The sequence below is a fragment of the Mixophyes fleayi genome, chromosome 1 (assembly GCF_038048845.1).
Source record: "Mixophyes fleayi isolate aMixFle1 chromosome 1, aMixFle1.hap1, whole genome shotgun sequence".
In the NCBI taxonomy this organism is placed as follows: domain Eukaryota; kingdom Metazoa; phylum Chordata; class Amphibia; order Anura; family Limnodynastidae; genus Mixophyes; species Mixophyes fleayi.
The window spans coordinates 144,696,530-144,711,985 of NC_134402.1; the positions used below are offsets into that span (position 1 = coordinate 144,696,530).

General features: G+C 37.5%; 1 protein-coding gene across 2 annotated transcripts in view; it reads left to right on the forward strand.

Annotated features, from left to right (window-relative positions):
* The window catches only part of LOC142143471 (alcohol dehydrogenase 1-like), a 40,847-nt gene that overhangs the window by 3,633 nt on the left and 21,758 nt on the right, over nt 1-15,456 (forward strand). The window contains exons 2-5 of one of the 2 annotated variants that reach the window (XM_075201337.1): nt 8,504-8,605; nt 8,768-8,909; nt 9,367-9,454; nt 11,844-12,063. In XM_075201337.1, the coding sequence (XP_075057438.1) occupies nt 8,504-8,605; nt 8,768-8,909; nt 9,367-9,454; nt 11,844-12,063 (552 nt within the window). Of the gene's footprint in view, nt 1-8,503; nt 8,678-8,767; nt 8,910-9,366; nt 9,455-11,843; nt 12,064-15,456 lie in introns of those variants that run through there. The other variant, XM_075201347.1, reaches the window with a different exon arrangement.

Sequence of the window (15,456 nt, forward strand, 5' to 3'; positions counted from 1 at the left end):
CCAGCAAATCTGTATTATATGCACTCATTGTTACAAAGGAAACAATGCAGATGATGTGGCATGCTTCTATTGGTCAAGGCTTCAGGAAGGTCCAGTGTACTGCAGGTCATAGGCCAGTTCAAACTAAAAATATGCAAAGGTGGGGGTCATCTCTCCAGGGGATGTGCTCTGACTTTCCCGTCAAGAATCCAGTTTCAACTAGTCTATATGCATTTTACAGTCTGTATCACTTTAAACTATTATTCCCTAACATCGCTAAGTATGCAATGTGCGATCTCTTCAGTGAATTAACCGGACAGCTGCTGATGAATAGGGGATTAAAATAAAACTAAACATGACACAGTTCCTGTAACCTGAACCTTGAATATCACTAGAGTGTACACATAACCTTAATATATATATATTATTCAAATCCCCTCTCCCTGTCTAGATGTCTCTGGTGGACCAGATGGGTATGTGTCAGTTCTCTCTGTGAACGTACTCGATGTCCGGAGCTCCTATTGAACGAGCTGGATATAATCAAATTCTCTCATAGATGTCAGACTCTATAGCATGAAAATAAAATGCAATAGGAGACAGATGGAGTAAGAGTAAGCCTTAATTCACAGCTCCGTGTGGAGCCCGACTCGATCTCTACTCCTTGATATAAGTCGAATGTGAACTCACACTCCAGAGTGGATCTGTGTAGAGGGACTCTCACTGAATCCAGGTGAAGCATTCACCACATAGTGTCCGCTCCTATAGCTGTGAGCGGAAAATCCAAAAATAGGCACTAGCATACATATTCCAAAAATTAAAAAAGATGCAAATGTACAAAACAATGAATGGAAAGGAAAACTAAATAGTATCCCTAATACCCCTAATGCGTTTCATTCCAAAAGTAACTTCATCAGAGGGAATAATCATATTCACACAGGGCTCACAGGAGCATTATATACGCTTAGGAATTCAATTAACCAATCAGTCATTTAATTCAAAACCACTAATGATACGTGACCACATCAAGGCAGAAAAAATAAGAGGTGAATCCTGCTAAAGAAAAAAACTATTTCAACACCATATATAACTCAATATTGTCAAAAACAAAACATATATATAATTCAATCATATAATATATCATATGGTGTTACCTTCTATCTAACATCTCTATAATAAGAAAAATTTACGTAAGAAAATGTGTATAATATAATAAAAAAATATTGAAAATTAAAATGAAAATAGGTAAACAAATTAAATGTGTAATACTATAAGAATAAAACAAAAATAAATAAAAAATAAATAATAAGAATAATGTAGAAAATAAAGAATGAATAAATATAAATGAAATAACAATACATGTAAATAAAAAATAAAGTAAAAAATAAATAAAAATAAGCATATAAATAAAAGTAAGAAAATGAAAAAATATGTATAAATGAAAATTTAAATAATAAAAAATAATAATAATGATGAACAAATAATGAATGAAAAATAAAAATGTAAAAATAAATGTAAATGTCTACAAAAAAAATTATAGAAAAATAATGCCAAATAGAGAAAAAATATTATAAAAATGTGAAATGAACGAATAATACACAATATAATTTCAAGGAAATATATATCTCCACATATTCAAAAAATACAATTTAATTCCATAGATTCATTTAGATCTTTTGGATGGATGGAATTCATTTTATGCATCCATACTACTTCTTGTTTGCAAAGCTTAATATATCTATCTCCTCTGTCTGTCAACTTAACATGTTCTAATCCATGTACAATTAGATAGGAGGGGCCACTATTATGAACTATGGCGAAATGTCGTCAGACGCTATGGTTCAAATATTTATTCAAAATGTTACGTCTATGTTCAACTATTCTTCTTTTGAGAGATCTTGTAGTTCTTCCAACATACTGTAAATTAAAACTGCATTGTAATAGATAGATGACATATTATGTATTGCAGTAAGTAAAACCAATTATTTTAAACCTGTTTTTTGTGGTTGCAGAAATAACTTCTTTAGCCCCATGTTGTACAAATCTGCAAGTAATACAATTGGTCTTAGCACATTTATACACCCCACTAAGTGGTTGTGGTAACCATGTTGGAATATAATCATTCGTTTCCCGACACTGATGAGACTTTTTTAGAAAACTGTGAGCCAATAAGTTCTTCAGATTGCAGTTATTTTTGAACACTACTCTAGGTTTCTCTGGAAGAATAGAGCTCAAGGTGGGATCTTGTTGTAAAATGGGATAGAAATTTGAGATAATCTTTTTTAATTTTCTAAGATGCATTATTAAACTTAGCTTTTATTTCTATCTCCATAGACTGTGGTTTGGTTGAGACCTTATTACATTTATCTGTCAACAGTGTAGTTCTATCTATTCCTTTAACTTTATCTAAGGTAATATGCAAATCCTTCAAAGGATACCCTCTATCTTTAAAAGAAATAAGCATAGCTTGCGCTTGTTGTTCAAAATCTTCTACCGTGGAGCAATTGCGTCTTAATTGCAAAAATTGGCTTTTGGGAATATTTCTCTTCCAAGGTTTGTAATGAGCACTATCAAAGTGTAAAAAGTTGTTGGTATCCACCTTTTTCTTAGAATTGCGTGTAGCAATCTTAACCCCATCAACAGATAATGTTAAATCTAAAAAAATTATAGAAGACCTACTAAGGGTGTAAGTGAACTGTAAATTAAAAGTGTTGGAATTCAGCTGTGAAACAAAATCGATCACTGATTGATCTGTACCGCTCCATACAATGAACAAATCATCTATATAGTGGCCATAGAAGACCAGGTTCGCCTCGAATCCGCCACCCCAGATGCGCTCATCTTCGAACGCACCCATTTAGAGGTTGGCATAACTCGGGGCAAACCTGGTCCCCATGGCCGTTCCCATGACCTGCTACAGAAGAGAATATGGCTAAGGATACTTATTTTTCCTTATTTAAACAACTTCATAGATTAGAATATTTGTTGAAAGCTGAATGCAGACATTGGTGGGATGGAGTCAATCTTCAAAAGTATGTTGATAAAAGTATGATACCCAGAGGCTTACGTCTTTTTAAGACTCTTACTTTGGAAGATGACCCACAGCTGTTACAACAATGGAATTTAGCTTTTAACACATGTTCCCTTTCTTTGATAATATTATTAATTATCGAGATAATAAAGTCAAAGTTATTCAATCAGAAATAGATAGAATAAAAAAAGATTTAGAACCCCTTAAGGATTCAGAAATATTCATAGAGAGAGCTAAAATCATCAGATCTCGTGTTGAAGAGTATGAAAAACATCTGACTGATACTAAACTTCGGAAGTTTCAGAGAGATGTTGAAGATTATCGTTTAGATAGAACAAGATCATTTAGATCTCATAAATTTAGAACGGATCAGATTAGGGGTAGATCTCAAGCCCCATTCAACAAACTACCTACTAATCATCCCTCTAGATTTTCTAACGACAACCTATCCAGATCTCCAGACAGATTAGTTGATCTGACCAATCAGAGAGAGTCTGAGACTCAGAATATAGGTAGTTTCTACACGGGAGACCGTCCCAAAGATAGGTTTTCACAAAAGAATAGTTTTTTAGATCAGAAATCCCCATGGGAGAAGAAGTTCCGACATTCAAACTCCTGTCAGCCATTGTCCTCCCTGACCCCAAAGAGACCCAGAGATGTTAGAGGTAAGAGAGAAGGAAGAAGACTGGGGCTCTATAAAGAAAAGGGGACCACGCTAATCTCAAAAGGGATATTCAATCTTTCTGACAGACAACTTTCATCTGCCGAAATCTCTTTACTCAGTAAAGGGTTGAATTTTGCACCCTCAAAACCCCAATATTTTTTAACTCTTTGTTGAGCTTAATAGATTTACGAGAACACTTTGCCGCAAAAAATATTTTGCCTTTAAGGAACAAAAGAAAATGAATGAGCATCACACCTGTATTTTATTAGATAAGGAAGGAGGACGATAAAGCGCTTTCCATTTTAGAAGCTCTATGGGATGAAAGCCAAGTGGCAGAGGGCACTACTATTCCGGTCTTTGACATTAATGACACCACTGGCTCTCTCTCTAGGGGCTATGATATTATTTTATTTAGAAATAAATCTGAATTCCATCCCTTACAAGTTCGAGGACCCAGTATAGACTGTTTTTATAAACTCACATATAATAGTTTCAAGAAATTGTGCTCTAATCCCAGGAAAAGATACTCTAATCTATCCAAGGGATAGAAGAAAGCACTAAAGGATTTGATGGAAGATTCTTCCATCATTATTAAGTCAGAAGACAAAGGTGGGGGTGTGGTTGCTCAAAATCTAACTGATTATAGACAGGAGGCTTTCCGTAAACTTTTAGATAAAAAGTTTTATATTACTCTACCACATAACCCCACATTAGACTATTGGGTTCTACTAAAAACCCTTTTGGATGGTGCCCTTGAGCATGAGATCATCACGTAAGAGATATGGAGATTTCTATTTATTTCTTTTCCAGTTGTTCCTATTTATTACCACCAAAAATCCACAAATCACTGTTGTCACCTCCCGGGAGACCCATCATTTTGGGTTCAGGTTGTCTTACCTCCCAATTTATAATTTTATATAGATCATTTGTTACAACCGTTGGTGTGTTCCTTGAAATTATATATAGGTAAATCTTTACATCTTCTTCACTAAATTAAATATATAATATGGCAAGAGGATTATTGTTTTCTCACTCTGGTGGATTCAGGTTGAACCTGGTCTTCTATGGCCGCTATATAGATGATTTGTTCATTGTATGGAGCGGTACAGATCAATCAGTGATCGATTTTGTTTCACAGCTGAATTCCAACACTTTTAATTTACAGTTCACTTACACCCTTAGTAGGACTTCTATAGATTTTTTTCGATTTAACATTATTTGTTGATGGGGCTAAGATTGCTACACGCAATTATAAGAAAAAGGTGGATACCAATAACTTTTTACACTTTGATAGTGCTCATTACAAACCTTTGAAGAGAAATATTCCTAAAAGCCAATTTTTGCGATTAAGACGCAATTGCTCCATGGTAGAAGTTTTTAAACAACAAGCGCAAGCTATGGTTCTATTTCTTTTAAAGATGGAGGGTATTGAAGGATTTGCCTATTACCTTAAATGAAGTTAAAGGAATAGATAGAACTACACTGTTGACAGATAAATATAATAAGGTCTCAACCAAACCACAGTCTATGGAGATAGCTTTTATTTCTAAGTTTAATAATGCATCTTAGAAATTTGAGATAATCTTTTTTAATTTTATATCCCATTTTACAACAAGATCTCATCCTGAGCTCTATTCTTCCAGAGAAACCTAGAGTAGTGTTCAAAAAGAACTGCATTCTGAAGAACTTATTGGCTCACAGTTCTCTAAAAAGTCTCATCAGTGTCAGGAAACGAATGATTATATTCCAACATGGTTACCACAACCACTTAGTGGGGTGTATAAATGTGCTAAGACCAATTGTATTACTTGCAGATTTGTACAACATGGGGCTAAAGAAGTTATTTCTGCAACCACAAAAAACAGGTTTAAAATAACTGGTTTTATTAACTGCAATACAGAATATGTCATCTATCTATTACAATGCAGTTGTAATTTACAGTATGTTGGAAGAACTACAAGATCTCTCAAAAGAAGAATAGTTGAACATAGACGTAACATTTTGAATAAATATTTGAACCATAGCGTCTGACGACATTTCGCCATAGTTCATAATAGTGACCCCTCCTGTCTAAATGTATATGGATTAGAACATGTTAAGTTGACAGACAGAGGAGATAGATATATTAAGCTTTGTAAACAAGAAGTAGTATGGATGCATAAAATGAATTTCATCCATCCAGAAGGTCTAAATGAATCTATGGAATTAAATTGTATTTTTTGAATATGTGGAGATATATATTTCTTTGAAATTATATTGTGTATTATTCGTCCATTTCACATTTTTATAATAATTTTTGCTATTTGGCATTATTTTTCTATCATATTATTTTGTAGACACATTTATTTTTACATTTTTATTTTTCATTCATTATTTGTTCATCATTATATTTTTTTTATATTTTCATTTTTATTTTCATTTATATATTCTTTTTTCTTTTTATTTATATGCTTATTTTTATTTATTTTTTATTTACATGTATTGTTATTTCATTTATATTTATTCATTCTTTATTTTCTACATTATTTTTATTTTTTATTTTTGTTTTATTCTTATAGTATTACACATTTAATTTGCTTACCTATTTTCATTTTTATTTTCAATATTTTTTTCCTCTGAAGTTACTATCGGAATGAAACGCATTAGGGGTATTAGGGATACTATTTAGTTTCCCTTTCCATTCATTGTTTTGTACATTTGCACCTTTTTTAATTTTTGGAATATGTATGCTAGTGCCTATTTTTGGATTTTCCGCTCACAGCTATAGGAGCGGACACTATGTGGTGAATGCTTCATCTGGATTCAGTGAGAGTCCCTCTACACAGATCCACTCTGGAGTGTGAGTTCACATTCGACTTATATCAAGGAGTAGAGATCGAGTCGGGCTCCACACGGAGCTGTGAATTAAGGCTTACGCTTACTCCATCTGTCTCCTATTGCATTTTATTTTCATGCTATAGAGTCTGACATCTATGAGAGAATTTGATTATATCCAGCTCGTTCAATAGGAGCTCCGGACATCGAGTACGTTCACGGAGAGAACTGATACATACACATCTAGTCCGCCAGAGACTTCTAGGCGGGGAGAGCGGATTCGAATCGGCACTTCAATACAGGCTGCGAGAGACGGTATTAATATATGCTCTATGCTGTATCTATATTTCAGTCAGAGAGAAACAACATACAATTTACAGAGTCTCCTTGTGAACAGAACTTCACCAGAGATCTTCATAAGATACGGATGGAGGTAACACGTTTTTAGCTCATAATTGAGTTTTCATGCTTGTCTGCCTGTACCGAGTCTCCTTGTAATCAGTACTCTACGATAGTTTTTCATAGGATACAGTTGGAGCCGTTACTCTTCTAAAAGTTTATCATCAGAGTATAATTATAGGTTCTATATGAACACTACACTCAAAGGGGCATATTTAACAAATCACGGTAGTGCACTATTGTGCACTTACCTTGGAATTAAAGTCCCAATGTGCCCTCCGCAAATTTATTAAAGGTGCATCGCAGCAGATATCATGGATATCTGCTGCTTTGCACTCCTGATCGTTTTTGCGAGCAGTCACCATTCAACAGAATGGTGACTGCTCCTGGCCGCAATCTAACAAGTCCTGAAAATTTTTTTTTTTCGGGAACTTGTCTTGATAATGTACGCCAGCTGAAGCTGGCGTACATCATCCGAATTGAAGACATCCACTGCTGTCAGCTCTGCTCCGGAGAGCAGAGCTGGACAGCGCATGTGTGGAGGGATCAAATGATCCCTCTCTGTCACTCAGCGCGCTCACTCTGCACTTCAATCCTTATCCTTGCGATAAGGATTGATAACTATTTCTCACTTTTGCCGAATAATGATAAATGTGTCCCAAAGCTCCTTAAATTACTCTCAAACGAACTGAGGGCTATCGCCCAGGTATAATCCACCATATTCAGACTTTTTTTCGGCACTAGCTAGGATTTTCCATCATTGTGGTGCTACTATAAATGAATTTTTTGCTTTCCTTTTGAGCTGCGCATTGGACAGCTGTCACATTTACCACAATCAGTAGCGCTCTATGGTTTGCATATATTTTTTATATTTATGATATATCACAGTGCACTGTGATTCATTATATGGGGGTAGTTCCTTTAATGTTTTTGTGCATGAATACCATGCTAGCTTGTTAAGGTGTGTAATACAATTTTTTACTTGGTTATAATAAATTTTATATATACGATGATCCGTGACCACTCATTTTGTTTTATATCATTATTTTATTAATTCTTTTCAAGCCAGCTGGGTTTTTAGCACTGTAATTTCTCTCTCTTTTTGTAACTGATGGGTATCTTTCTTCGATTATATATATATTGTTTTAAATTATTAACTGATATTAAGATTAGTGTGTTGCCCTTTTGAAAGGAGGAGGGCCCATCACTGTTCTAGCAGAAGAACTTGCGTCAAGAACGGTGAAGAATCAAGTAGCGCAAAGCCACCCCTCAGAGGTGGTAGAGGCTAATATAGTAGAGCAGTTTAAACATGCTTGGGATAGACAGAAGAATATCCTTATAAAGAATAAGTTTAGGGTTACTAAAACAATGGGCAGACTAGATGGGCCAAGCGGTTCTTATCTGCTGTCAAATTCTATGTTCCTAACATTTGTCTATTTTTCAAAGATGAGTCGTTGTGAGAATGAGAAATTGATTCTTGTTTTATATGGAGTCATTAATATCATTCTTAAAGTGCTCATTAGATCACTGCAACTTTATACAAATGCACAAAACTTGTGTTCTCTTCATTTTAAGTATAGATGTTCATTATTAATAATTTGTATTTTGTTTTCTTTTAGCCAATCAAATGTAAGGCGGCAGTATGCTGGGGACCTAATCAACCACTTAGTATTGAAGAGATTGAAGTTGCTCCACCAAAGTGCCGTGAAGTCCGCATCAAGGTGTTTACTTAAAATTAAAAGTTTATTTATTAATAGTTATTTTGTTTGTTCTCTTTATTGCTTTCAAATAAGGTAGCAATTGTTTCTCAAAATTTGTGAGCATGATAGAAAATTTTGGTTATTTGCATTTCCCAAATCTTAAATTTGTATTCATTCCTACAGATCGTGGCTACTGGAATCTGCCGCTCAGATGATCATGTTATAAGTGGGACAATAAATAACATGAAATTTCCAGTAATATTAGGCCATGAAGCTGCTGGGATTGTGGAAAGTGTAGGCGAAGGAGTAACTGACCTTAAACCAGGTACAACTATTGTTACATAGGTTGTACACACAAAATATTATCCATATACAGTATAGCATTATATCACAACCACTGATTGTGAAAGTGGGAGGAGCATTCAGTGTGCTAGAATGCAACATCAGAATGAGCACTGAATCATTCCCTACAATACCCATAGAGGGCAGCATCTGATAGACTGAATGGTTGAGATCAGTTTCTAACTTATCAGTATATAATGCCAGGTACTCATACAACCAATATAGCGTTCAACTTATTGAGATTTATTGTATACCTTTAAAATTGTGCCTACAACCTGTACAGTTACGGTTTGTGGTTGAATTTGTATTAAGTCAAATGAATCTCTGCATGTAAAATCCATTAAGATAGTAAAGTACTTCTGTTATATATAGACAAAATACATTATAGACTATATTTGTTAAAGAGCATTTTCTATAATATAATTTTCTCTTTCCTGCAGGAGACAAAGTCATCCCTCTGTTTGTTCCTCAGTGTGGAAAATGCAGATGTTGCTTAAATCCAGAGAGTAATCTATGCTACAAAAATGAGTTAGTAATTTGTGCATCTTAAGCAAATATTAACAATATATATTTAATAGCTTAAACCAGTACAAGCTAAAAAGGTCAACTTCTGCCAAAAGATTATTAGTACCCCAACTGCTTTATTACCAGTGCTTGTTCCATTTGATGTTTCATAATTCATCTGCTCAGCTGTTTTTGCAGGTATATTAGGCTAATCCCCAACCCTAAAAAAAAAATGAGGTTATTTATGGCATTTAGAGGATCAGCTCTGCAAATCCCTTGGTATTGCCTTAATGTGCCGAACTGAACAAACTTTTGTTTTTTGGAAACTCCTCCACAAACCGGGTGGGGTCGGGTTTTTTTTCGGCAGCAGTAATCCTGACAAGTTGGACTGACACCAGAATTCTGATGAATATAAGAGACGAAGAGTAAATGCAGACTTACTAGATAATAGACATAGCACGATAATCACAGGCTGTATGGGCGGCACATGTAAATTTCGACCATGTAATAAAGTGCAATCCAGGCAACGCGTTCAACCATTGCCGCCTAAAAACAGGCAACCTTGCTCAGTACATTGGACATTGTGCTATGTCTACATTTAGTCACTGTCTCTTTTTTATGGTCATCAGAATTCTCGCGTTATTCTAACTTGTGTCGGGATTACTGTTGCCTTATAATTGACTACCACCGCACAAACTAGAAGTGTTCTTAGGTTTGTAGGTAAAATCTGAATATGTGCAAAAAAATGTAAATGTCACATTAAAGTCCAACCTTCTAAAACTTTATAACCAAGCCTTTCATTTTCTCCTAAAAAATAAATTTTACATTATCAGCACTTCTAGATTATTTGGACAATAACTGACTAAGCAGTGTTCAATTTCAGCAATCTTCCAGTTATTATATAATATGCCTCAATCCAGCCCAGTTTTTCCATAACACTGAACAAATATTTGCCCCTTTTCAAAGGGCCCCATCTTGTTGAAAGGCAAAGCTAGGCCCTCCATTGTAAAGGTGCAATGGTACATACCCTTTGTATAATTAAACAAACTCTGTCCAGCATCTGTGACTTGTAAAAGTCATTGATGTGTCTCTACACCTTCACAATCAAAATATCATGTTCTCCAATATTTATACTTGAATATTTAGACATTGTCATCGTCATTCGCTGTATATTTTTTTTTACAATGATAACGTCTTCACTGCTGTGATTTCCTTGTTTCTCATCAAACTAAAACTAAACAAATTCTTTGTATAAGGCATCTATTCCTATACACAATCCATGTTTTGTATTGACTTAATTAAGGTTTACCATAGCAGCTATACCTGAATAGAAGCTATATATATATATATATATATATATATATATATATATATATATATATATATATATATATATATAATATATGTGCCATGTATATCAAAAAAAATTTGTTTTATGAAGATTTCTTGCAGAGGAGGGCTGGCAAATTTTAGCCTGGGGGACAAGACTCGACTCAGCAGCCCTTTTTTAAAGGGAAAAAAATGCAGATGGCCCACTGACCCAGCCCATCCAGCCCTGGCGCTTTGCTTCTAAGATAGGTGCTTAATGCTTTGATACTTGCATCCTTCTTACTCACCAAGTATGTCTATCTGACCCAGGTCCTCATTTAATGGCCTCTGCCTTTTATTTAAACAGTAGGAGTTTAGAAGTGGTGGTATGGAAATTGTAAGTGAATGGAATTTGATTGTAATCAAAGCAGTAAAGGAAGTGGGGGTATAGAATACCACTGTATACCAGCCCATTTTGACCACTGGCATTACCATAACTTTGTGATTTTTAATTGCTATTTACTGACCAGGCAGGCATTGGTGCATAACAGTGGAGGTATCCATTTTATAAGGCCTTACAATTTTGGCTGATGGACAGGCAAAATTAACAGAACAGTCTATTCCAGTAGATTTGTTTGGTGCTTGCTAGCTGATAATATTAATCCAATTCTAAAAATGAAAACAAGTGTGGACGTTTAACAGTCATAAAATAGTTTGTTTGCTAAATCAAAGGGTGACTCTGTGATCATGAATTGCTGTCTACAACATTTGTTTGTTTATGCAAATGTGCTCTGTTTTCACCATTTTGGAGCTGTAAATCAGCTATAAAGCTGGCAGTTGAGGGTGTGGGCTTTTGAATATGTTTGGTAAGTGATTTTACTTTTAAAAGAAATAATGTATTGTTATAATACCCCAATGATGTTTGCATTCAGTCCAATTGGCCAAAATATGGTGCTGTCTCCCAAGCTTAAATGTGAATAGTCCATTCCAAATACTGTACAATAAAACCTTTTATATTGGGTAACAATTTGTCTGTTTAAAAATTGGTAAAAACATAAGACTTAATGATGAAGTGCTAATAAAATATATTCTTTATATTAAACAGTATTGGTAAATACAATGGAGTGTTATTGGACAACACCAGCAGATTTACCTGCAAGGGAAAAGTTATTCACCACTTCATCAGCACCAGCACTTTCACTGAGTACACTGTGGTGGATGAAATTGCTGTTGCTAAGATACATAAGGACGCACCTCTGGACAAAGTCTGCTTGATTGGCTGTGGTTTTTCCACAGGATATGGCTCAGCTGTGAACACTGGTAAAGTAAGTTCTGAATGTGAATTATTCCCAGTCTGTAAAAATGCATGTAGAACACCTTGGTTCCTTTACTTTCCTGTCGATAGACACTCGCATAATGGTTTGTTTGAGAACTGATATTGGCATCCTTTTTGCATGTATATAAGTTAAGGTTTGGACGTAAAAATGGACATTCTGCCTCCTGTGTCCCTCAATTCTTCTTTCGGTGGTGCCTGTGGCCATACAGTTCACTGGATACAAGAAATGGTATCTGTAGCTGGACACAGAAAGCACATTCTGCAGTTCTCCTTGGTTACTAGGCTAAAATTCTATCCCCCTATTTTAGGTACCTCATGTAAAAAAAAATATATACAAACACAGGTGACAGGGTAAAGCAAATCCGATTATTTCTGGGACAGATAGTGAAAGGGATGATAGAAATCAGCGAGAAGAAGGCCGAAGCTCAAGAAAACAGGGAAAACAGGGCTAGCGAAGCAGGTCAAAAGGTACAGAGGGTGATGGAAAAGTTGAAGGAGCACACAAGGAAATAGGGCCCTGCTCATGAGAGCTTACATCCTAAAGGGAAGGGGGAGACACAAATAGGGTGGTACGAACTGGAGGAGAGAGCCAGGACAAGGAAGTTATGAGGAGGACTGATAGCCTTGAATAAAGAAATGAGTCTTAAGGGCACGCTTGAAGCCTTTGAGAGTAGATGCTAACCTGATGCAATGTGGAAGATCGTTCCACAGCAGGGGAGCAGTCCAGGCAAAGTCCTGAAGACGAGAGTGAGAGGAGGTGATCAGTGATTTAGTGAGGCGGCGGTCACAGGCAGAGCGGAGGGGGCGGGTAGGAGTGTAGGTAGAGATGAGATTAGAGATGTACGGAGGGGAAGATTGATTAAGAGCTTTAAAGGTGAGGTGAGGAGTTTAAATTTAATTCTGGAGGTTATGGGAAGCCAATGTAGTGACTGTTGGAGGGAGACTGCAGAGACAGAGCGGCGAGAGAGAAAAATGAGGCGGGCAGCAGCATTGAGGATAAACTTAAGATGGTCAAGGTGAGAATCAGGTAGGCCAGAGAGAAGGAGGTTACAATAGTCAAGGCAAGAGATAACAAGTGAGTGAACAAGGGTTTTCGTAGCTTCTGTGGTGAGAAAGGGACGTATCTTAGATATATTCCGAAGGTGGAAGTAGCAGGATTTTGAGAGGGACAGAATGTAAGGCTTGAATGAGAGGGAGCAATCAAGGATGACCCTACGGCATCGGACTTGGGGGACAGAAACTAGAGTAGTGTTATTAACAGAAATAGAGAGGGGGGGTGGGAGAGTCCTGGAAGGGGGAAAGACTATGAGCTCGGTCTTGGAAATATTGAGTTTAAGGAAGCGTTGGGACATCCAAGATGAGATGGCCGAAAGACAGGAGGAGACACGAGACAGAAGGGAAGGGGCCTGGTCAGGGGATGAAAGATAAATTTGGGTATCATCAGCATAGAGGTGGTACTGGAGGCCAAATGAGCGGATGAGGACATCAAGGGAGGAGGTGTAGAGGGAGAAAAGCAGGGGGCCAAGAACGGAGCCTTAAAGAACGCTAACAGGTAGGGGAAGAGGGGGTGATGTGGAATCATGAGTAGAGACTGAGAAGGAGCGGATCGTGAGGTAAGAGGAAAACCAGGAGAGGACAGTGTTACAAAGGCCTATAGATTTGAGAGTTTACAAAAGGAGTGCGTGGTCAATGGTATCGAAGGCAGCAGAGAGGTCAAGAAGGATAAGAAGGGAGTAGTGTCTATTGGATTTAGCGAGGAGAAGGTCATTAGTGACCTTAGTGAGGGCAGTTTCAGTGGAGTTGAGGGGGCAAAAACCAGATTGGAGCGGGTCAAGGAGTGAGTGAGAGGAGAGAAAGGAGGTGAGACGGTTGTAGACAACCCGTGCAAGGAGTTTGGAGGCAAAAGGAAGAAGCGAAATAGGGCGGTAATTAGAGAGGCGGGATCAAGGGACGGTTTCTTGAGTATGAGGGAGACAAGAGCATGTTTAAAAGAGGAGGGGAAGATTCCAAAGGAGAGGGATAGGTTGAGGAGGTGTGCAAGGTGGGAGCAGGCTTCAATAGAGAGGCAGCGGAGGAGGTGGGAGGGGATAGGGTCCTGTGTGCAAGTGGAGGGGAGAGGGGAAGAGAGAAGGGTATGGACTTCATCTACAGATACCGGAGTGAAGCAAGAGAAGGAGGGTGAGCTAGCAGGAGGGGAGGGGAGAAAGGAGATAGCAGCAGAGGAGGGTGAGAAGGTGGGCATGGAGGGGGGAGAGGGTGGGGTAAGAAGGGACTGCTGGGAGATGTCATGACGTATAGACTCAATCTTTGAGGTGAAGTGGGTAGCAAAGTTAACAGCAGAGAGCGTGGGGGCGGAGAGGGGGAGGGCAGAGGAAGGGAGTTGAAGGTGGCAAAAGCCGACGGGGATTGGAAGATTGGGAAGAAATGAGAGCTTTAAAGAAAGATTGTTTAGAGAGCGATAGGGCCGAGCTGTAAGAGGCAAGTGTGACGAAATGAGTGGGATAACCCTGTGAGCATTCGGTGTCTCATTTCTCACATAATGTGGATTATAGTACTTTTTATAGCCCATGCTTTGTTCCCTAGCTCACCAGACTACAACTGCATTGTCCAATAACATGTGGCTAATGGACATTGTAGTTCAGTGTACATATGTATATTGTGTATTGTATATTGATGACTTGCAGTAAGGTTGCTATTCATTGTCTTTAAAGTGAAGCCAGGGGAATTGTGGGTAGGGATCAGGTTGCCATGTGCTGGAGTAGGAAAACTAATTAGGGGCCATTGTTCTCACCAGGCTAGTCCAGACAGGCCATCTAACAGGGGAGGTTCTCTGGAAGGACAGCTCATCTTCCCTCCCCTGTCCAACCCCCCTAGTCCAGCACTGACCAATGGTAGAATAGACCCAGGGGTTTGCCCAGGGAGGGGAAAGACTGTGGAAATTAGACCTGGTATATAAGGAACAACTCCAGGGGGAGGGGTGTTCATGCTGGGATTTCATTCATGAAGGTGCATCTAGTTTTGAATTATCGTTTTCTAACTAGTCTCTATATATGCAGCTGAGAGGGATCCATGGGTCGTGAAGTTTGGACAGCAGGTGACTATATCTCCTTAAGTTATTGGGGTAAGGGACAGATAATGTGGTAAACCTGCCTGGCATTTATTTACTGTGTGTACATAAGATTCCAGTGTTGTTTCTATGACAATAAATATACTGTTGTATGTTTATAACTGCATTTTGCCTGAGTGACCATACGAATCCTAGAAGGTGCTGGGTTGACTTCCCTGGCATAGGAAGGCACCTGTGGGTGGCCAGCCAGCGTGAAGTGGGTAGCATTGGGCCAGATACACCCGGTATCTTCACAGCAAGTATGAATGCGTGACT